At 36.7% G+C, this 24,451-nt stretch overlaps 1 protein-coding gene across 5 annotated transcripts in view; it reads right to left on the bottom strand.

Moving 5' to 3' along the window:
• FAM120C (family with sequence similarity 120 member C) overlaps nt 1-24,451 on the bottom strand; it is a 162,732-nt gene that overhangs the window by 85,780 nt on the left and 52,501 nt on the right. For 2 of the 5 annotated variants that reach the window (XM_077888785.1, XM_077888781.1), the window contains exons 5-9: nt 14,065-14,167; nt 13,428-13,504; nt 12,711-12,991; nt 11,455-11,728; nt 10,643-10,814 (exon numbers count right to left, since the gene is read on the bottom strand). In XM_077888785.1, coding sequence (XP_077744911.1) covers nt 10,643-10,814; nt 11,455-11,728; nt 12,711-12,991; nt 13,428-13,504; nt 14,065-14,167 — 907 coding nt within the window. Of the gene's footprint in view, nt 1-10,642; nt 10,815-11,454; nt 11,729-12,710; nt 12,992-13,427; nt 13,505-14,064; nt 14,168-24,451 lie in introns of those variants that run through there. The other 3 variants (XM_077888782.1, XR_013374848.1, XM_077888784.1) reach the window with 3 other exon arrangements.

Here is a 24,451-nt window from a genome sequence, read left to right as displayed (position 1 = left end):
TATAAAAAATAGTGAAAGGGAATAAAGTCAAAAGGAGAGAAATGAGTGGGAATATCAGTGAGGGTGACAGAACATGACAGACACCTAACTCTGGGAAACAAACCAGGGATAGTGGAAGGGAGACGTCGGGGGGTTGGGGTGACTGGGTGACAGGCACCGAGGGGGGGCACTTGACTACTATATGTTAATATAGGGGGGGTGATATACTATATGTTGGCAATCTGAACTCTAATTTTAAAAATAGAAAATTATTTGTTAAAAATTTGGTAGGATTCTCCAGTGAAACCAATGCAGTCAGATTTTCTTTTGGTAAAATTAAAATTATATTAATATTCACAGGGTTATACGGATTGTCTATTTCATGTTAGGTGTGTTGTGGTAGTTTGTAATTTTGAGAAACTGACCCATCAAATTTATGTGTAGAGTTGTTTATAGTATTCGTATATAATCCTTTGGACATTTGTAGGTACTATGGTATTATTCCCTGCCTCAGTCTTGATGTAATTTGTGTATTCCATATTTTCTTCTTTGCAGACTTTCTAGACATTTGCTAATTTTATTTTTCTTTTCAAAGAACCAGGTTTTTGTTTTACTAATTACGCTCTGTTATTTTTGTTTTCAATTGCATTGATTTTTGCTCTTTATTATTATTTCTTCACATTGCTTTGCTGCAGGTTTAGCTTTCTCCTCCTCTTGTTTCTTGAGGTAAAAATTCAGATGACAGATTAGTCACATTTCCCTTTTCTAATCTGAGCATTTAGTACTATAAATTTCCTTCGCAGCAATTTAGCTCCACAGCACAGATTCTAATATATTGTATTTTTATTTTCATTTAGTTTCACGTATTTTCTTTTTTCCCTGGAGACTTGCTCTTTGACCCATGGATTATATAAAAGTGTTTCGTTATCTTCCAAGTATTTATAGATTTTCCTATTATCTTTCTGTTGTTGATTTCTAGTTTGATTCTATAGTGGTCTGAGAATATACTTTGTATAATTTTAATTCTCTTAAATTTATTGAGCTTTGTTTTATGGTCCAGGATATCATCTATCATGGTATATGTTCTGTGGGCATGTGAAAAGAATATATATTTTGTTCTTGTTGCCTGACATGTTAAGAGTCAATTAGATCCTATTCAATGATGGTGTTGTTGAGTTCTATATTCCCGATGATTTTCTGTCTAGTTGTTCTATTCACTATTGAAAGGGGAGCTGAAATCTCTGATTAGAATTGTGGATTTGTATCTTTCTCATTTAAGTTTTCTCAGTTATTGCACCACATATTTTGTGGCTCTGTGGTTTGGTGATACACATTTAGGATTGCTAGTCTTTTTGGTATATTGACCCTTTTACCAGTATATAATATCCCTCTTTATCACTGGCATTTTGCTTTACTCTGAAGTCTACTTTATGTGCTATTAATACCTCCATTCCTGATTTTTTTTTATTAATGTTTTCATGGTATATAACTTTCTATCATTCTACTTTCAACAAACATATCATTTATATTTGAAGTGAATTTTTGTAGACAATATATAACTGGGTCATGATTTTTATCTAGTCTGTCAATGACTGTATTCTAATTGGTGTAATTAGACCACTCACATTTGATATAATTATTGATATGTTAGGGCTTATGTCTATCCTTTTTTGTTTGTTCTGTTTTTCATAGCTCTACTTTCTTCCTCTTCTCTTCCTATAGGTTATATTACCTTATTTTAAAATTCTATGTTGATTTATCTATAGTGTTTCTGAGTATTTCTCTGTGTACAGCTTTTCTATTGCATTTTCTAGGCACTGCATTATGTATACATAAGTTACCACAGTCTGCTGGTGTTGATATTTCACTGGTTCAAGTGAAATATAGAAACCTCACTGATTACATCTCTTTAATCTTCCCCACTTAGAATTGTCTTACATATTTTCCCTATAGACACTGAGAACCAAATTAAACAGTGATACTTTTGCTTCAGCTGTGAAACCTAATTTAGAAAACTCAAGAAAAGCAAAGTCTACTGTTTTTACCTATATTTTTGTTCTTTCCATTGTCTTTCCTTTCTTCCTGATGTTGCAAGATTCCTTTTTTTTTAGTCTCTACTTTAATTCTAGTTAATACGGTGTTATTAGTTTCAAGTGCGCAATACAGTGATTCAACACTTCCATACATCACCCTGTCTTCAGCATGACAAGTGTATGCCTTAATTTCCATCCCCACCCCCCTAATCCCTTCCCTCTGTAACCATAGAGTTTGTTCCCTATGATTAAAAGTCTGTTTCTTGCTTTGGCAATCTCTCTCATTTTTTTTCCTTTGTTTGTTTCTTAAATTCCACATTTGAGTGAAATCATATGGTATTTTTCTTTCTCTGACTTAATTTTGTTTAGCATTATACCCTCCAGCTCCACAATATTGTTGCAAATGGCAAGATTTTGTTTTTTTTTAATATTAATTATTAAAAAATAATATTCCACAATATATTCCAATACAAGATTCCATTGTATTCCATACACACACCACATCTTTATCTATACATCAATTGATGGACACTTGGGCTGCTTCCATATTGTGTTTATTATTAATAAAACTGCTATAAACATAGGAGTGCATGTATCCCTTTGAATTAGTGTCTCAGTATTCTTTGGGTAGATACTCAGTAGTGCAATTACTGGATCATTAAGTAGTTCCAATCTTAAATTTTTGAGGAACCTCCATACTGTTTTGCACAGTGACTGCATCAATTTGCATTCCCACCAACATTGCAAGAGGGTTCCCCTTTCTCTATGTCCTCACCAATACCTGTTGTTTCTTGTGTTTTTTATTTTAGCCATTCTGACAGGTGTGAGGTGTTATCTTATTGTAGTTTTGATATGTATTTCCCTGACGATATGAGATGTTGAGCATCTTTTCATATACCTATTGGCTTCCTAGACGTTTTCTTTGGAGAAATGTCTGTTCGTGTCTTCTGCTCATTTTTTAATTGGGTTATTTGTTTTTTGGGTTTTGAGTTTCATAAGTTCTTTATATATTTTGGATACTAGCCCTTTAGTGGATATGTCATTTGCAAATATCTTCTTCCATTCTGAAGGCTGTCATTTAGTTTTCTTTATTTTTTCCTTGGTGTTGCAGAGGCCTTTTATGTTGATATAGTCCCAACAGTTTATTTTTGCTTTTGTTTCCCTTGCCTCAGGAAATCTATCTAGAAAAATGTTAGCACAGCTAATGTCAAAGAAGTTATTTCTTGTGTTCTAAGATTTTTAACTCCAGGTCTCACATTTAGGTGTTTAATCCATTTTGAATTTATTTTGTATATCGTGTAAGCAAGTGGTCCAGTTTAATTCTTTTGAATGTTGCTGTCCAGTTTTGCCAGCAGCATTTATTAAAGAAACTTTTTCCTACTAGATATTCTTTCCTGCTCTGTAAAAAACTAACTGACCACATAATTGTGGGTTTATTTCTTCATTTTCTATTCTGTTCCATTGATCTATGTATCTATTTTCGTACCAGTACCATACTGTATTGATTTACTACAGCTTTGTAATATAACTTGAAGTCCCGAATTGTGATGCCTCCAGTTTTTTCTTTCTCAAGGCTGTTTTGGCTATTTGGGTTCTCTGGTGGTTCCATACAAATTTTAGGACTGTTTGTTCTAGCTCTGTGAAAAATGCTGTTAGTATTTGGATAGAGATTGCATTAAATGTGTAGATTGCTTCAGGTAGTATAGACATTTTAACAACATTTGTTCTTTCAATCCAGGAGCATGGAATGTCTTTCCATTTCTGTATCACATCTTTAACTTCTTTCATCAGTGTTCTATAGTTTTGAGAGCAAAGATCTTTCACCTCGGTTAACTTTATTCCTAGGTATCATTACTTTGGGTGCAATTGGAAATGAAATTTAAAAACTTTTCTTCATTACTGGTGTATAGAAATGCAACAGATTTCATATTGATTTTGATCCCTGCGACTTTACTGAATTCCTTTATCAGTTCTAGCAGTTTTTGGGTGGTCTTTAGTGTTTCCTATATATTGTATCATGTCATTTGCAAACAGAGTTTTACTTCTTCCTTACTGATTTGGATTCCTTTTATTTCTTTTTGTTGTCTAATTGCTGTGGATAGAACTTCCAGTACTATGTTAAATAAAAGTGGTGAGATGGACATCCTTGTCTTGTTATTGACCTTAGGGGAAAAGCACTCAGTTTATCCCCATTACGGATGATGTTACACCTGTGGTTTTTCATAGACGGCCTTTATTATATTGAAGTATGTTTTCTCTAAACCTATTTTGTTGAGGGATTTTATCATAAATGGATGTTGTACTTTGTTAAATGCTTTTTCAGCATCTATTGAAATGATCATGTGGTTCTTGTCCTTTCTCCTGCTGATGTGATATATCACATTGATTGATTTGTGAATATTAAGCCAGACTGGCAACGAAGAAATAAATACCACTTAAATCATGGTGAATGATTTTCTTAATATATTGTTGGACTTGGTATGCTAGTATTTTTTTGAGGACTTTTGCATCTATATTCATGAGAAATATTGGTCTGTAGTTCTCTTTTCTAGTGGTGTCTTCAACTGGTTTTGGTACCAGGGTAATGCTGAACTCATAGAATGAAATTGGAAGTTTTCTTTCCTTTTCTCTTTTTTGGAATAATTTGGGAAGAATAGGTATTAATTCTTTTTTTCTTGAAAAGTCTGGCTAGAGGTTTGTCAATTTTATTGATTTTTGCAAGGAACCAGCTCTTAGTTTCATTGATTGGTTCTATTGTTTTTTACTTTGTATATCATTTATTTCTTTTTTCCTTCTTTTAAAAAATACTTTATTTAAATTTGATTTGCCAACATATAGTATAACACCCAGTGCTCATCTCATCATGTACCCTCCTTAATGCCTGTCACCCAGTTACCCCATCCCCCCACGCACCTCCCCTTTGTATATCATTTATTTCTGCTGTGATCTTTATTATTTCTTTGCTAGTTTTAGGTTTTGTTTTTTTCTTCTTTTTCTAGCTCCTTTAGGTTAAGAGGTTAGGTTGTTTGAGATTTTTCTTATTTTTTGAGTTATAAACTTGTCTATATTGCTATAAACTTGTCTCTTTTGCTGCATCCCAGAGGTTTTGGACCATTGTGTTTTCATTTTCATTTGTTTCCATGTAGATTTTTATTTCTTCTTTGATTTCCTGGTTGAGCCAATCATTATTTAGTAGCATGTTATTTAACCTCCATGTATTTGTGCTCTTTCCAGATTTTTTTTTATGGTTGACTTCTAGTTTCATAGTGTTGTGGTCAGAAAATATTCAAGGTATGATTTTTATCTTCTTGAACTTTTTGAGACTTCTATTGTAGCCTGATATGTGATCTATTCTGGAGAATGCTCCTTGTGCATTTGAAAAGAGTATTTATTATGTTTTTTTAGGATGGAATGTTCTGAATACATCTTTTAAATTAATCTGTTCCAGTATATCATTCAAAGACATTGTTTCCTTGTTGATGTTCTGTTTAGAAGATTTATCCCTTGACATATTTGGGGTGTTAAAGTCCACTTCTATTATTGTATTATTGTCAATTAGTTCCTTTATCTTTGTTATTAACTGTTTTATGTATTTAGATGCTTTTATGTTGGGTGCCTAAATATTCACATTTTATCTTTTCGTTGGACTGTCCCCTATATATGATACTATATATTATTATATATAGTACTCTCCTTTGTCCCTTGTTACAGTCTTTCTTTTAAAGTCTGTTTGGCCCAATATAAGTATTGCTACTCCAGCTTTGTTTTAACATCCATTTGCATGAAAGATGTTTCTCTATCCTCTCACTTTAAATGTGCAGGTGCCTTGAGGTCTAAAATGTGTCTCTTGTAGGTAGCATACTGATGGGTCTTGGTTTTTTTAATCCATTCTGCCACCTTATATCTTTTGATTGGAACATTTACTCTATTTACACTCAAAATAATTATGGATAGATATGCGTTTATTGCCATTTTATTACATGTTTTCTGGGTATTTCTGAAGATTTTCTCTGATCCTTTCCTGTCTTTCTCTCGTGTTTTGCTGATTTTCTTTAGTGCTATATTTGGATTTCTTTCTCTTTATTTTTTTGCATATTTATTAGTGGTTTTTGATATATGGTTACCACTAGGTTTGCATGTAACCTCTTCTGCATATAGCAGTCTATATTAAGTTGGTGGTCATTTATGTTTGCATTGTTTTCTCCACTCTTCCCCACCTTTTAAGTATATGTTACTATATTGTATATCCCTTTTTGCGAGTTTGTTGATGGATTTTTTTACAGAAATATTCGTTTTTACTGCTTCTGTGTTTCCTACCTCTAAACTTTCACTTTTGGTCTCTCCTTTCCACTCAAAGTGTCCCTTTTAATATTTCTTATAGGGCTGGTCTAGTGGTCATGAACTCCTTTAGTTTTTATTTGTCTGGGGAACTCTTTATGTCTCCTTGTATTCTGAATGATAGCTTTGCTGGATAGAATATTCTTGGCTGCTGATTTCTCCCATTTAGCTTTTTGAATATATCATCACACTCCCCTTCTGGTTTGCAAAGTTTCTGTTGCAAAATCTGCTAGCCTTATAACTTTTCCCTTGTAAGTAAATGACTTGTTTTATCTTGCCACTTTTAGAATTTTTTCTTTATCGTTATATTTTATAAATTTAATTATGATATGTCTTGCTGTTGGTCAGTTTTTGTTGATTCTGTTGGGGTTTCTCTGTGCCTCTATACCTGAGTATGTTTCCTTCCCCAGAGTAGGGGAGTTTTCAGCTGTTATTTATTCAAATAGATTTTCTGACCACCTTTCTCTCTCTTCTTCTGCGACTTTTGTAATATGTTATTATGTTTAATGGAGTCAATGAGTTCCCTAAGTCTATTCTTGTTTTTGCATAATTCTTTTCTCTCTCCTTTATTCAGCTTGATTACTCTTTCTTAAAAAAAAGATTTTATTTATTTATTCGCGAGAGACACAGGGACACAGGCAGAGACATAGGCAGAGGGAGAACAGGCTCCCTGTGAGGAGCCTGATGTGGGACTCAACCCAGTATATGGGATCACAATCTGAGCCAAAGGCAGACGCTCAACCACTGAGCCACTCAGGAGTGACCGGCATTACTTTTCATTACTCTGTCTCCTAGGTCACTAGTTCTTTTTCATTTGTTTCCACGTACATGTTCCTCTGCTTCTACCATCCTGTTGTTCACTCCATCAAGTGCATTTCTCATGTCATTTATTGTGCCCTTTATCTTTGCTATGTTATTCCTAATCTCTGTGTTAAGTGTCTCACTCATGCCTTCTACTCTGTTCTCAAGTCCAGTGAGCATCCTTATGATCATTGCTTTAATGTCTTTATCCAACACATTACTTCTATCTGTTTCACCTAGATCTCTGGCTATGGCCTTATCCTTTCTTTCATTTGGGATAAATTTCTGTTTTCTCATTTCATCTGCCTCTCTGTGTCAATTTGTCTGTGTTAAGAAAGTCAGCTGCATCTTCCACTCTTGAAAGTAGTGATTTTACAAAGAAGAGGTCCTGGAGTGCCCTGCAGTTTTAGTCCCCTGTTCACTAGAACCTGGCACTTCAGGAGAGTATCCTATGTATGTTGCTTATGTCCTGCTATTGCTGATGAGTTCCTTTTCCTTTCCATGTAGTCATTGGCACTGACTCTCTGCCTATTGTGGATTGTGCTTGCTCTCCATAGTGTTAGTGAGACTCAGGGAGGCTAGCTCTAGGGGAGTGGGGCATGCCCACCAGGTAATGCAAACAAGGCAGTTGTATTAGCAAAATGTGCACTGGACCACCAGTCCTATGCCAGATCCCCTTTAGTGCTGTAGTGGCTGGAAGCTGCACACTGGGTGGTGAGGCATACAAGAACAGCTGGGGGTACACAGCTAGGCACAGTGGTAGATGGCACCTATGGGTGCTCAGCTGGGTACATGTAAAAAGGTGACTAGTGTATTGCTGCTCAGTGTGGTACATGCTGGTGGTTGGGGGACGTGTGGCTTTGAGAACACACAAGGGTGGCCAGGGGTGCACAGGTAAGCATGGTGTGACAGACATGCATGGTACTCAGTGGTAGCTTTGCACCTGGTGGCTAGGTGGGGCACCTGCTTAGCTTTAACAAAATTTGCCCCGGGGTCCCTGGGTGGTGCAGCCGGTTAAGCGCCCAACTATTGGTTTCAGCTCAGGTGACGGGATCAAGCCCCACTTTAGGCTCCATGCTCAGTGTGGAGTCTGTTTGGGATTCTTTTTCTTTCTACCTCTGACCCTCTTTATTGTGCTCTAAATCTTTTAAAAATATTTGCCCTGAGCCCAGGGCCAAGGCCAGCAGGCTTGGAGTGGATAAGTCCTCAGGAGAACTCATGGGCCTGGAGCACTGTTGGTGAGTTAGGTGTCAAGTATCTGTTCAGCCCCACCTCCAGCAGGTGTCTCTGTGTTTATACTGGCAGGTAGGGATGGAAAATGGCACCTGTCAGCACCTTCATTTCAGAAATCTCCCAATATACTCAGAAATAAATATGAACAGATCTGTCTACTGTTTGTGGAGTTAGTTCTGCCAGCCTTCGGATCACTCTCCAGTTAATTGACTTGAATGTGGATGATATCTACTTGGAAACATGGGACGGGGTGAGCTCAGGGTCCTCCTACTCTGCCATCTTTCCAAGCTCCTCCCAAGATTCTTCCTTTTATCATTTCCTTTTTGTGTAGAGAAATACCTTTAGCCCTTCTTTTTACTGTAGTTCTGCTTGTGAAAAATTATCCTAGTCTTCCTTTATCTGAGAATAGGTTGATTTCTCCTTCATTCCTGGAGGATGTTTTTGTTTGATATAGAAATCTGACTTGACATTTCTTTTGGCCCTTGAAAATGCTGTGCAACTTCCTTCTGGACTCTGGCTTCTGATGAGAGATCAGCTGTCATCCATATTATTTTGCCACTATAGGTAAAGCAGTGTTTTTCTCTGGCTGCTTTCAATAATTTTTCTGCCTTTAGCTTTCAAAGGTTTCTTTTTTTTTTTTTTTTTTTTTTTTTTGCTTTCAAAGGTTTCACCATGTTAGGTCTTCACATGGATTTCTTTGGGTTTATACTGTTTATAATTCAATTAGCTTCCTGAATCTGTGGGCTTGTTTTTTCCCAAAATTTGATATTAGTCCAGCTATTTTGTATTTGAATACTTCTGCAGTCCATGCTCTTTCTCCTGTCCTTCTGGAACTGTGATGACACAAATATTAGATCTTTTGTTCTACCTTCACTGGTCCCTGTTTATTTTTTCAGCCTATTTTCTGTTATTCAGATTGGGTAATTTCTATTGTTCTGTCTCCAAATTCACTGATTATTTCTTCTGTTGTCTCCAATTTGCTGTTTAACCCATCTATTGAGTATTTTGTCATTGTATTTTTTAGATCTTAATTTCCATTTCTTATTTATATCTTCCATTTCTTTGCTAAGACTTTCTATTGTTAATTTGTATCATGCTTGTTCAGAATTGTTTGTCAAAGCATTTTTGCTTTACAAAGGATGGCTGTTTTGAAATCCCTGTCAGGTACTTCAGACATCTGTGTCATCTCAATGGTGGCATCTATTGACTTTTTTTCTTGGTTTGACATCTCAGTTCGAAATCTTTCTGGTTCTTGGTATGACGAAGGATTTTCAACTGAAACCTGGACATTTGGGATATTAGTTTAAAAGACCCTGGATCTTATTTTAATCTGATGTTCTAGCAGGTAGTTTCTGACACTACTCCAGTGAGTGAAGGGGGATGCTATCTCATCACTGCCAAGTGGGAGTGAAAGTCCTGGGTCCCCACTCAGCTCTTCTCTCTCCTTTGTTATAGTCTGGCAAGGGTAGAAGTCTAGGTTCTTTATCTGGCCTTTGCTAATAGGAGTGGGGGTAGGCTACAGTTTTCCTGTGGTATTTGACTAGAACAGGGTGGTTATTATCTAAAAATATTCTGTGTTGCTAGGTTGTTTCTTTGGGGTCCTGTGACTAGAGTGAGAAGGCATTTCTTGGGGCTCTTACTGTTCCGTATCTGTTGGGTGTTTCTGGGCTGCCAGCTTGTCCCACACCTAGTCTAGGATATATGCAGCAATAAGAAAACCCAGGGAACTCACCACTGCATAATTCCTTGGATCCCAAAGTCCTTAGCCAGTCTGCCTTCTTCTCTTCACCTTCTAAAATGTCTTATACTTGTTATATATATAATGTCCTGGATTTTTAGTTGTATTTAGCAGGAGGAATAAGGAAAAGTATATGTATTCCATCTTCCCAGAAGCAGAAATCTAGAGGGTTCTTTTGAACACACTAATTTGACCAAGTCACTCTGCAGCTTAAAACATCTCAATGGCTCTAACTCTCTATGGGATCAAATTCAAAACAAAACCTTACTGAGAAGGAAAAACTATGTCAGAAATACCTCTACATTCCCAAAGTCCAGCATGGTTCTTATAAGTAATAGTTACTCTGAATGCTTAATGATTAAAGAACTGAGGCTTAAGTTAATGCATTTCCCGTGCCATTATGTATTCTGGAGAATCATATATTTTCTCAAAGACTGCTCTACAGCCAAAGTATGATGTGCTTGCACAATTTGTTCCACACTAAGTTTGAGAGAGCTATTAAAACTAGAACTAAACTTACCTTCCACAGGTAGCCGCCGCCGTATGGCCAGGCGTTCCATTTTCCGCTGTGTTTCTGCCAGACTGAAAAGGACCCCATAAACATATTGACGTGCTGACCGGAACAGAAGAGCAGCTGGAGGAAGTTCCATGTTACACTCATCCTCAATACATACAGGGATCTTAATCTCACCCTAACAAGAAAATGGTCCAGGAGAAAAAACAAAATGAGTTACCTCAAAGGGAATTGAGCTGAGAAGAATCAGTAATGAACTATAGCCTCTGTAGCCAAGCTATCAAATTTTCTGCTTGTATTTAACAGTTGCAGAATAAAAAGAAGCTGTAATAATCCCAGATGACTGTAGCCAGCTTAAAAGCTATGTTCCATTTTTAGAGTCTCTGCTATGACTGACAATAGCTGATTAAATGGAGAAAGTCCATCTTAGACATTTTGCTGGGGGATAGATGTGTATAGTAAGAATGCAGGAAGGGAACAGCTCTGGAGAAGTAGAGGAAGAGGTAAAGGACAAGGGCATAAGAACTCTTCTTAGATTGCATCCAGCCCTATACCAGAGTCTATCAACATAGTACATTATCTTCTTTGAAATCTCACTATTATAGTTCTCTTCTTGGGGCCTCATTTATTATAAAGTCCCATCTCCTGCTATGTAACTGCAGCTGAGGCCTTTAATACAATGAGGGGCCCTCAAATACTTGGTCTCCTTTTATCTCCCTTCAGATACCAATTAGAATTTTCTGTAGTAACTTATGGTTCTATGAAGTGTGAAGTACAATGTTAAAAGCAGGGAGGTGGGAGCTGATGTTTTCTCTTACCTTAGTGAGGACATGATATATATATGGGTACATAAGACCCCTTCGGTGTCTGTGTTCAGCAACCCGCAAGACTTCGGGAGCTACTGGAGGTAAGGGCGGAATGGTGATGTCCATGTGGTTCCTTGTAGACATAGACAGCAGGGATGGGATGTGGGGCTCACCATCACCCAGGCTGGCATCTGAAACTCCAGCATCGATGGGCTGTACCCAGGACCCTCTCTCACCATTTGGATCCTCCCATCCAGGCTGCTGTTGAAGTGTTTCTGTGATGTGACTAAAAATTTTAAGAGACCACGTAGAAGAGATAAAGGAGGCTGATAAAGATACTCCAACAGAAGATGTCTGTTCTGATCCTAAGGAATCTTACAAACCTTCTGGAAGGTTTAGTTTCAAGATAACTAAGTTAGTATTGGACCTAATACATTTCCTCTAAATCTTGTAAGAGGCCATATCTAGAGTCAGCTTATGTTCTAAGAAACTATTTACAATTGAAACCTCAAAGTAACTGTTTCCCAAGAAGAATCTGCTTGGAGAAATAATCTAAGAACAAATAAGCTAGTATAAAATACCACGGTTTTATTATTTTTTAAATATTTTATTTATTTATTTATTTATCTATCTATCTATCTATTTATTTATTTATGAGAGATCTATCTATATATCTATCTATTTATTTATTTATTTACGAGAGACCCAGAGAGAAAGGCAGAGACATACATAGAGGGAGACGCAGGCTCCCTGCAGGGAGCCTGATATGGGACTTGATCCTAGACCCCAGGATTATGCCCTGAGCCAAAGACAGACACTCAACTGCTGAGCCACCCAGGTGTTCCAAAATACCACTGTTTTAAACCTCAGAATCTTGTCTTAAGCAATATAACTGCCTACTCAACTGTTCTAATACTTAACTCTATAAATTCTTTTCTTTTTTTTTTTTTTTTTTACATTGAACCCATCCCTCTCAAAAATTGAGAAATGATAGCATGAAATATAGCATACCCATACCCAGGGCTTTTCTAACCAGCTGCTATGCTTACTTTTACTTTAGGTGCCTGGGTATCTGAAAATTACCACCTGTACAGAGTCAATATGAGTATGAAATAGTCAAGCATAGAGTTTTCCTACTTTAGTTAAGAATAAAGTACCACAGAGAAAAGCTAGGAACATACACTTCCCCACACCCAACCCAGGTTACTAGCAAAAAAATACAGATGCTCTAAAAGTCTGTTCTCTTGAGTGCCTATTCAGATACTTACTCAGAGCTGGCTCCATTTGGTTCATCACCATCAGAGGAAGAAGAGTGAGAAGAGTCTGGTCCCAAAGGAGGTGAGGCCTTGGAAGTCAGGTAATTGGGAAACTGGGATGCAGAGGAGTCATAAGAGACAGCCCAATTGGCAAAGGGACTGTCCTGCAGCATGGGGTCCTCAGAAAAAGCACGGGATTCCCCCAAAGCATGGGAAGAGAAGAGAAGAGAGGAATTGGGTCCCATTGGGAATGGTGGTGGATATTTCATTTTCTGGGGCACATGGTGAGAAAACTGAAGGATAAAACAGACAGAAAACCTATTTAACATTTGAACAAGCTCCAAAATGGTTCCCTCAGAAGTTGTGACACAGTGGATAATGCCAGTAGCAGGGACTGTTGGGATACAAAGAGCCTACTGAGAATAATAAAAAAATTATTCTAACAGTTATATATGGACAGAATCCTCCAGAGACAGGACAATGGACCAATCCATGTCTCCTAAAACCACTCTCCAACATGAGTTAATCTATCTTCACAATGCTTTAGTGGTTACTGATTTGGATCTTTTCTTTACATAGTCTGCCAGCCTCAAATTGAGAACATGACATAGGCATATACAGTCTTGATAACACTGAATTTCCTTAACTCCTTAATTCAGAGTATAAAAATCAGGACGCAACCTGAGTCTAATGCTAACACATGGCCTTGGGACTCCTGAAAGATATTACCATTGGCTTTCCAGTAGAGATAGTGCCCATCTGACTTCGTGGAAGGGGAGGATTTCCAAGCCGATTATTCCGAAAACCTGAAGCCAAGAGAAAGGACTATACTTTAGTCAATCCTAATAGTTCTACCATATTACGTTCTGCTAACCCCACATTGCTAGAAAAATTATTAATAAATGTTATAGTTTATTGAATAGTAGCTATGTGCCATGCCAAGAACCTTACAAAAATTATTTTATCTTAAAAATCCTATAAAAGATTGTGAACCACATAACATACATGCAAATGTGACTAGTTAAGATCACACAGCTATTAAGCAGCAGAGGTGGAATTCAAACTCAGACCGGAACCCAAAGACAGGGCTATTTTACATACACCAGGCCATAATGGAGGTTAGTGCCAGAAGAAGCCCAAGCTAAGGAAATGGCATTGGATCCCACATACAAAATTGAGAAATCAGTGCCCTGTCTCATGTCACTACTCTTATTACATGGAAATCAAAAGGAGAGTATCCACCAAACAGGAATGACTTCTACAAGAGTGCAATACAACAAGTCATTTCACTCTGGCCCAGGAGTTCCCATGAGGAACTCAGTTGCACCTTTAGATAGAGCAGCTCTGCATCAGATGGAAGCCTTACCTAGAAAGGAGGAGGGACCCACTGGCAGCGAAGAGAGTTTGGTTGTGACTGAATAATATTCAACTGCTTTCTTGAATCGCTCTATTTTATCTTCTATCCTGGACTGGACATTGGAACATCAGATGTTCAAGAGAAGAAACAACATGAGAGTGTCTTTTTCATGCAATTTTATAATTGAAGAGTCAAAACAGTAGCGGAAATAAAATATTTTAAGAAACCCAAGAGAGCAATTTTTCAAATTGCAGAAAAGATTAGGTAGGCAGAAAGCACTATAGAATGTAAAATCTGGAGAACTTAAAAAAAATTAAGTTTAAAAATAAATAAATTAAAAAAATAAAAACAAATAAATAAGTAAATAAAGTTTAAGTACATTTTGTGCTATTCAAAAATGGTCATATGACCATTAGAAAAAATAGGGACACTTGGGTGGCTCAGCAGTTGAGCATCTGCCTTTGGCTCAGAGCGTGATCCCGCTGTTCTGGGATCGAGTCCCACATTGGGCTCCCTGCATGGAGCCTGCTTCTCCCTCTGCCTATGTCTCTGCTTTCTCTTTGTCTCTCTCATGAATAAAAAAAATCTTAAAAAAAGAAAAAACAGATAAGGGTGGGGAAAAATTACATAGTACCAACACCCAAAGATATTTTGGGTTGTTTTCTTCCAGTATTTTAGTTCATATATTTTATTTTCTAAAACTTTTTACAAGATTTATTTATTTGTGTGTGTGTGAGAGAGAGAGCGAGCGAGCACACGCAAGCATGTGAGTGGGGTGAGCAGCAGAGGGAGAGAATCCTCAAGCAGACACTGTACTGAGTGCAGAGCTCAACACAGAGCTCAATCTTAGGATCCTGAGATCATGACCTGAACTGAAATCGAGTGAGACACTTAACTAACTGAGCCATTCAGGTACCCTTTCTTTCAGTATTTTAAAGTAAATTTTTTGTTGACATATTGCTGGTCTATTTTAATACATTTTAAATAGTTGGTATTAAATAAATTCATAGCCTTTTATTATAATTTTAAATGACTATATTTTATAAGTATAAATGTATCATAGATTATGTAACTACTTCCCTAATACCTGATACTTAGGTTCTCTTATTTGAAAAAAACCTTTATTTATTCGTTTGAGAGGAAGAGAGAAGGAGCACAAGAGGAGGGGGGAGGCAGAGGGAGAGAAGAAGCAGACTCCCTGCTAAGCAGGGGCTCAATCCCAGGACCCTGGGATCATGACTTGAGCTGAAGGCAGATGCCCAACCAACTAAGCGACCAAGGCACCCCTAGGTTATTTCTCACATTTGGCTATTATAAGGTATACAGTAAAGAACATATATTTACATATATTTTTTTTTCTAGATTTCAGATTATGTTCCTAGGACACTGTGCCCAAAGTGGAATCATTGGTTCAAAAGGTATAAACATTAAAATAAAAAGCATTTAAACATATACAAAACCATACATAATGTGTCATTACTATATATCCACTTGAATAGTTAAAATTAAAGATTATAAACATTAGGCACTGGTAAGGATATGGACTAACTAGAACTGCAGTGCATTGTTGGGGGGAGTGTGTATTGGTATAATTATAATTTGAAAAACAGACTGGCAGTTTCTTTTTTTTTAAAGATTTTATTTATTTATTCATGAGACACACACACACACACAGAGGCACAGGCACAGGCAGAGGGAGAAGCAGGCGCCACGCAAGGATCCCGATGCAGGACTCAATCCTGGGACCCCAGGATCACACCCTGGGCCGAAGGTGGCGCTAAACCACTGAGCCACCCAGGCTGCCCAGATTGGCAGTTTCTTATAAAATCAAACAAATATTTATCCATATGGCACAGCAATCCTACTTCCAAGTAGTTACCCAGGAGAAATGAGGACATATGTCCACCAAAAGATAGGAACAAGAATGCTAACAACAACTTCATTCATAACAGCCCCAAACTCAACTCAAATGTATACCAAGAGAAGAATGGATAAACTGTGGTAGTTTCCTACAATGGAATATTATACAGTTATAAAAAGAATGAAGCACAACATAGATAAGTCTCAAACACCTTATACTGAGTGAAAGAAGAGACACAAAGAGTATATATAAAGTTCAAGTAGAAGCAAAACTATGGCAAAAGAAGTAATAACAGGGAAGCTCTGGTGGCTCAGCGGTTTAGCGCTGCCTTCGGCCCAGGGCGTGATCCTGGAGCCCTGGGATCGAGTCTCACGCCAGGCTCCCTGCATGGAGCCTGCTTCTCCCTCTGCCTGTGTCTCTGCCTGCCTCTCTCTCTCTCTCTCGAATAAATAAATAAAATCTTTAGAAAAAAAAGAATAACATTGCTCATCTCTGAGGGGTTAGGGCTGACTGAGGAGCTTTTCCTTATCAAACTTTTTTAGTTTTTTAAAAGTTTTGTCAATTTTTTATTTCCTTTGTTTTGCAGAAGTTTTTATCTTGATTAAGTCTTAATAGTTCAGTTTTGCTTTTGTTTCCCTTGCCTCTGGAGATACATCTAGGAAAAAGTTGCTATAACAGAGGTAAAAGGTTGCTGCCTGTGTTTTCCTCTAGGATTTTGATGGATTTTTTTCACATTTAGGTCTTTCAACCATTTTGAATTTATTTTTGTGCATGGTATAAGAAAGTGTTTCATTCTTCTGTATGTTGCTATCCATTTTTCCTAAAACCATTTGTTGAAGAGACTCTCTTTTCCACTGGATATTTTTTCCTGCTTTGCTGATGATTAATTGACCAGAGTTGTGGGTCCATTTTTGGGTTTTCTCTTCTGTTCCACTGATCTATGTACCGGTTTTTGTGCTAATATCATACTGTCTTGATGACTACAGGTCTGTAACATTGCTTGAAATCCAGAATTGTGATGCCTCCAGTTTTAGTTTTCTTTTTCAGGATTGTTTTGGCTATTTGTGATGTTTTGTGGTTCCATACAAATGTAGGATGATTTGTTCCAGTTCTGTGAAAAATGTTGATGGTATTTTGATAAGGATTGCATTAAATGTATAGATTGATTTCGGTAGTATAGACACCTTAATAATATTTGTTCTTGGGCAGCCCAGGTGGCTCAGTGGTTTAGCACCGCCTTCAGCCTAGGGTCTGATCCTGGAGACCCGGGATTGAGTCCCACATCAGGCTCCCTGCATGGAGCCTACTTCTCCCTCTGCCTTTGTCTCTGCCTCTCTCTCTCTCTCTGTCTCTCATGAATAAATAAATAAAATCTTAAAAAAAAATATTTGTTCTTCCAATGAGCATGGAATGCTTTTCCATTCCTTTGTGTTCTCTTCAATGCCTTTCATAAATGTTTTATAGTTTTCAGAGTACAGATATTTTATGTCTTTAATTGGGTTTATTCTTAGGTACTTCCTGTTTTTTGGTGCAATTGCAAATGAGATCAATTCCTTGATTTTTCTTTCTGCTGTGTCATTACTGGTGTATAGAAATGCAACAGATTTCTGCATGTTGATTTTATATCCTGCAACTTTGCTGAATTCATGTATGAGTTCTAGCCATTTTTTGGGGTGGAGCCTTTTAGATTTCTACACAAAGTATCGTGTTGTCTGCAAATACTGAAAGTCTGACTTCTTCCCTGCCAATTAGGATGCCTTTTATTTCTTTTTGTTAGCTGACTGAAGCTAAGGCTTTTCCAGTAGTATGCTAAATATTAATGGTGAAAGTGGACATCCTTGTCTTGTTTTTGACAATAGGGGAAGGGCTCTCAGTTTTTCCCCACTGAAGATGATATTAACTGTGGGTGTTTTGTATATGGCTTTTATGATGTTGAGGTATGTTCCTTCTATCCTTACTTTGTTGAGGGTTTTTATCAGGATTCTGTATTTTGTCAAATGCTTTTTCTGCATCTATTGATAGGATCATATGGTTCTTTTCTTTTACTCAACGTGCTGTATCACATTGATTTGTGAATACTAAATCACCCTTGCAGCCCAGAAATAAATCCCACTTTATTGTGGTGAATAATTCTTTTAATGTACTGTTCAATTTGATTTGCTAATATTTTATTGAGAACTTTTGCATCCATGTTCATTAGGGGTATTAGTAATTTTCCTTTTTTAGTGTGTCTGATTTTGAAATCAAGGTAATAGTGGCTTCAACAATGTGTTTGGAAGTTTGCCTTCCATTTTTGTTTTTTGGAACAGTTTGAGGAGAATAGGTAATTACCTCCTTTAAATGTCTGATAGAGGGGTGCCTGAATGGTTCAGTTGGTTAAGTGTCTGCCTTCAGCTCAGGTCATGATCCCAAGGTCCGGGGGCTGAACCCCACATATGGCTCCCTGCTCAGTGAGGTATCTGCTTCTCCCTCTATTGCTCTCCCTGCTCATTCTCTCTCTCCCTCCCTCACTCTCTTTCTCTCAAATAAATAAAATCTTTTTTAAAATAAATGTTTGGTAGAATTCCCTAGGTAAACCATCTGGCCCTGGGCTCTTGTTTGTTGAGAGATTGTTAACTACTGATTCAATTTCTTTTGTGGGTTATGTGTCTGTTCATATTTTCTATTTCTTTCTGTTCCAGTTTTGGAAAAAATGTAGGTTTCTAGGAATTTGTCCATTTCTTCCAAGTGTTTCAGTGTGTTGGCATATAATTTTTCATGGTATTCTCTTATAACTGTGTGGTGTTGGTTATGATCTCTTCTCTTTCATTTGTGATTTTATCTATTTGTGTCCTTTCTCTTTTCTTTTTGATAAGTCTGGCTAGGGTTTTATCAATTTTGTTAATTCTTTCAAGGAACCAGCTTAGTTTTTTTTTAATCCATTCTACTGTGGGATTTTTTTGTTTCTATATCGTTAATTTCTGTTCTAATCTTTATTATTCCCCACTTCTGCTGGACTCTGAGTTTATTTGCTGTTCCTTTTTTAGCTTCTTTAGGTATAGGGTTAGGTTGTGTATTTGAGAATTTTCTTGCTTCTTAAGATAGGCCTGTATTGCAATATACTTCCCTCTTAGTACTGTCTTTGCTGCATCCCAAAGGTTTTAGACTGCTGTCTTTCCACTTTCATTTGCTTCCATGTACTTTAAAATTTCTTCTTTAGTCCCTGGTTAACCTGTTCATTCTTTAGTAGGATGTTCTTTAACCTCCATGTATTTGCAGTCTTTCCAAACTTTTTCTTGTGGTTGACTTCAAGTTTCATAATGTTGTGGTCTGAAAATATGCATGGAATAATCTTCAATATTTTCTACTTGTTGAGGGCTGATTTTTGACTCAGTATGTGGTCCATTCTGGAGAATGCTCCATGTGCACTTGAAAAGAATATGTATTCTGCTGCTTTAGGATAAAATGTTCTGAATATATATCTGTTAAGTCCATCTGGTCCAGATTCAAAGCCACTGTTTTCTTGTTGATTTTCTGCTTAGATGGTCTATCCATTGCTGTAGTGGAGTGTTAAAGTCTCATGCTATTACTGTATTATTATCAATGGGTTCCTTTATGTTTATTATTAATTGATTTGTATATTTGGGTGCTCCCAAGCTGGGGGCATATTTACAATTGTTAAATCTTCTTGATGAATAAACACCTTAATTATGATATAACGCCCTTCTTCATCTCTTGTTAGTCTTTGTTTTAAAATCTGGTTTGTCTGATAGACGTATACCTACTCTGGTTTTCTTTTGATGTCCATTAGCATGATACATGGTTCTCCATCCCCTCACTTTCGATATGCAGGTGTCTTTAGGTCTAAAATGCATAGATTCTTGACACATGATACTAATGTGTCTCTCTTTCCAAAACTGAGGTCTCAAGTTAACTCATCATCAGTGCATGAGAATGCCCAATTCACCATAGAGCCCCAATGTTGAGTACTTTCTACAAGAAAGTCATCTAACTACAATAAATATTTCTTATAGAAACATATATAAAATTATTAAAATGTAATCCAAAAAAGTAAAATTTTAAACATTTATAATCTTCTCTCAGAATCTGTTACTGTTAACATTCTAGAATCTATAACATTCCAGATATCTTTATTTACATACATTCAAGCACAGAAACACAGAAATCAAGATTGCCAGGTCCTCCAGCCTCGCTTAGAAATAAAATCACTCTGTTTTCTCAAAATTCTGTTGAGTATATAATTGTTTGAAAAAATGTTCCAAATCTAAAGATTATATGAAATTACTGACTTATAGAATGATATCCTAATTGGTTGAATAAAATTCCACTGTATCAAGGTTCCATTAGTTATATATCCACTATATTTAATTATACACATAACAATCTCCTCAAAGGTACAAGACATATATAATTTTCTTTAATATCTATAGCTCTGTACTTCCTCCCCTCTCCAGAAGTGACCAGTGTTATTAGTTTGATCTATATCCTGTCATAATTTTTGCTGTGTTTATACACATTATGTATGTATACCAATATGGTTTTGCTTTTTTCATATATGTGTAATTATACTATCATACGGTTTTTCAACTTGTTTTCTGCACTTAACTTGAAAACTATTCAACTTCAGTGAGTATAGATCTATGACCTACTCCCCTGAAATCCTGAATTACATATACTTCCCTCAATGTAGCACTGTTCTGTGCCCTGACATTTAGTCTCCCTTCAAAGGGTACTACTTCTATGAAACTTTCCTTCTGTGACAAATTTATTGTAGTTTATCTTTATTATACTTATGTATTTGCTTCTGTCCCCATTTAACCTCAAATTCTGCAAGAACAGAGAACGGTTTATTCACATTTATATTTTAGTGCCTAGCATGGAACCCTGTCTTTGGAAATATATTTAGCATTTAATATATGATCATATTTAATAACATCCTACTCTTTTCTTTTATAGATCCCCAGAGGCCATAGGTAGCTGAGTAGAACCCTACTCTTTGACGCTATTACCTGGCAGTTTTTTTATGTTTGTTTAGAAGAGCTCTCATAATTCTACAACTGTTAAAAATGATGTTTATGAAAATTATACAGCTACAATGAAAACCGGTTTAAGACAAAGGTTACATGAAAAAAGCAGTTTAAAAAATTTTATACTGAGATGACTACCACATCAAAAAATATATACAAAGGAAACTAGGAAACACTATAAAACACTTAACATCAAATTAATAGCAAAGTCTCTATTTTTAAAATTATTTTGTTCTTCTTGTTTAGTGAAAAGGGGGATCCTTGTTAAGAACATGATCAAGGGATCCCTGGGTGGCGCAGCGGTTTGGCGCCTGCCTTTGGCCCAGGGCGCGATCCTGGAGACCCGGGATCGAATCCCACATCGGGCTCCCGGTGCATGGAGCCTGCTTCTCCCTCTGCCTGTGTCTCTGCCTCTCTCTCTCTCTCTCTCTCTCTCTCTCTGTGACTATCATAAATAAATAAAAAATTTAAAAAAAAGAACATGATCATTATCCAGATTCCAAAAATCATAAAGTTACAAAGGGAAGCAAAAGTTGTAACATTAAAAAATTCATCACTGAACTGAACACTTACAAAATTTTTCCTCTGTCAACATACGATGGAATATTATTTGGTTTTAAAAAGTAAAGGAATTCTGGCACATTCTAAAATATGGATGAACCTTGAAGACATGCTACATGAAATAAATCAGTCACAAAAAGACAAATACTGAGGTACCTAAAATGGTCAAAAATCATAGAGAAAGAAAGAATTATGGTTGCCATGGGCTGGAGAGAAGGGGAAAATGCAAAGTCATCATTTAATAGGTATAGAAGTTTTAGAAGATGAAAAGAGTTATGGAGATGGATGATGGTGACGGTTACACATTATGAATGTATTCAATACCACTGCATTATACACTTAAAATGATTAAGATGGCAAATTTTATGTTAAGTATATTTTACCACAATAAAAAAAGGAAGGAAAATTAATTCTCCATCTAAACAGTATCCCCTACTTAACACTAGCATTTCTCCCTACCCACTATGTCAATTTCTTTCTTTGTGGGTCACTCTCTTCCTAATTGTCTGATGCAAACAGCTGAAAGTACAATGGAAATCGACAAAATGAATGTATAAAATCTGTCATAAAGTTCAAGATTTTCTTAGGTCAAGGGAAACAATAGAGGCCTGCACTCATAATGCTAGAAGTCATGGACAAATGAGTATCTGGTACAGTTAGTGTTCAACAACAGTGGAAAGAATTCTAAAAGATGATGTTAGGAAAGACACTTGAAAAAACAATAATTTGAATATAAAAAGAAACTAAGCCCTTTGGGAAAATCAAGCCCAAGTATATTTTTTATAAAAAACAAATTTTTTTATAATTATGACAGAAAGTTAGATATAAAGGAATAGATGCTGGACCGTGCTATCATATAATTGGTTAGGAAAACTTATGCTCCCAAAACAAAGCACTGATTTTTTGCTTTATTCACTTAAAACTATCTACAGAGAGAGTTCCATTCTAGATAAGATGGAGTAAACACACTCTACCTTATTCCCACTGTAAGATAGTTTTAAAACCTAGAAGCAGCTATTTGAAGACTCTGAAATGTAAACAGTAGCAGGAGGACTGGGGAAGAGGACCAGAATTCAAATTACCACTGAATCAAGGGTGAGTTTAGCATTTCTTTTTTTTTTAATTTTTATTTATTTATGATAGTCACAGAGAGAGAGAGAGAGGCAGAGACACAGGCAGAGGGAGAAGTAGGCTCCATGCACTGGGAGCCTGACGTGGGATTCGATCCCGGGTCTCCAGGATCGCGCCCTGGGCCAAAGGCAGGCGCCAAACCGCTGCGCCACCCAGGGATCCCTATTTCTTTTTTCCTCTAGTATCCCTTGGTGTGGACACAATGCAGCCTAAAATCTGAAAGCATACATTAATGTAGACTAAGTGTGCCAGGAGAAACCCTAGTTTAGTTCTGGCTTAAAGAATGGGAAAGGGGTCCTTGAAAACTCAAGAAAGTATACGGAAACACTCCAATAGTTTTTTCTTTTCCTTTCTTCTATGCACCTGAAACAAACCTATGGTGGCAGCAGTGGCAGCAGGGGAATAGCAGGAACCTTGCTTTCCAATCAGAGAAGGAGAAGTCTCAGTAGGGTAGAGTGAGCTTTTGATGCTTTTTCTCTCCATCCTTCTGCTGCTTGGCCCCAGGCACTGAGAAAGGGTGGCCCAATGAACCAGGAAATACTGAAGGATCAGAGAGGGAGTAGTACATGTATGGATCTGACACCAAATGGCAGACCAGAGACTCTAAGAACTGAAGAGATAAACTACTAAACAAGTCCCAGACTGGATACTGGGTGGGTAGCATATACATGGGACCGAGCCAAATAAGTTTGCAAAGATTTTGAAAACTGCACTGACTGTGACATCACAGCCCACAGAAGGATGGTAAGAACTTGTGGTCTGAACCTAACTTGTCAATTATCTCCTAAAACAAAACTGTCAATATTCTCTATTATACTGAAACAAGATCAAGAATCTCAGTGCTGAGACGACAAACACACTGGAATTATCTGACAAAGACTTTAAAGTAACTATAAAAGTGCCTGAAAGGGGAATACTTCTGAAACAAAAAGAAAGATAGAAAGTCTGCAAAAAAAAAAAAAAAAGATAATACGTAAAGAAGAACCAAATGGAAACTTTAGAACTTAACAATACATAATCAAAACTTAAAAAGAAATTCTTTAGATGAGCTCTTTAGCAGAATAGAGATGACCAAGTAGAGTCAATGAGGTTGACAATAAATCAAAAGAAATTATTCACTGTGACAAAAATGTATTTTTTTTGAAAAATACAGACCAGGGCAGCCCTGGTGGCTCAGCGGTTTAGCGCCTACCTTTGGCCCAGGGCCTGATCCTGGAGACCTGGGATCAAGTCCAACGTCAGGCTCTCTGCATGGAGCCTGCTTCTCCCTCTGCCTCTCTCTTCTCTCTCTGTGTGTCTCTCATGAATAAATAAAATATTTTTTTAAAAAAGAAAAATACAGACCCTCAAGCATCTACAAGACAATAACAAAAGGTCTAACATTGGTGTCATTATCATCATGGAAGGAAAGGAAAACACAGAACAGAAAAAAACATTTGAAGAAAAACAACTGTAAACTTCTGAAATTTAGTGAAAGACATACTTGGATATTCAAGAAATTAGAAAATTCTAAACAGCATAAATTCAAAGAAATATCTGCCAGACACATCACTGGAAAATTCGACCAAACAATTAAAGATGAAAAGCCAATTCTACACAATCTCTTCAAAAAAAACCAGAATACTTGCCAACTCATGTGGAATCCAACATTACCCTGATACCAAACCAGACAAAGACAGCACCAAAAAAACTGGAGACCAATATTCCTCAAGAAAATAAAAGCAAAAATGTTCTATGAAATACTAGTAAATCAAATCTAATAATATAAAAAAGAAAGGATATACCTTGACCACATCCTAGGAATGCAAGGACGGTT

The sequence above is a fragment of the Canis aureus genome, chromosome X (genome assembly GCF_053574225.1).
Source record: "Canis aureus isolate CA01 chromosome X, VMU_Caureus_v.1.0, whole genome shotgun sequence".
NCBI classification, from domain to species: Eukaryota; Metazoa; Chordata; class Mammalia; order Carnivora; family Canidae; genus Canis; species Canis aureus.
The sequence above is the reverse complement of the archived record's forward strand: the minus strand, read 5'-3'. Positions and strand labels throughout refer to the sequence as shown.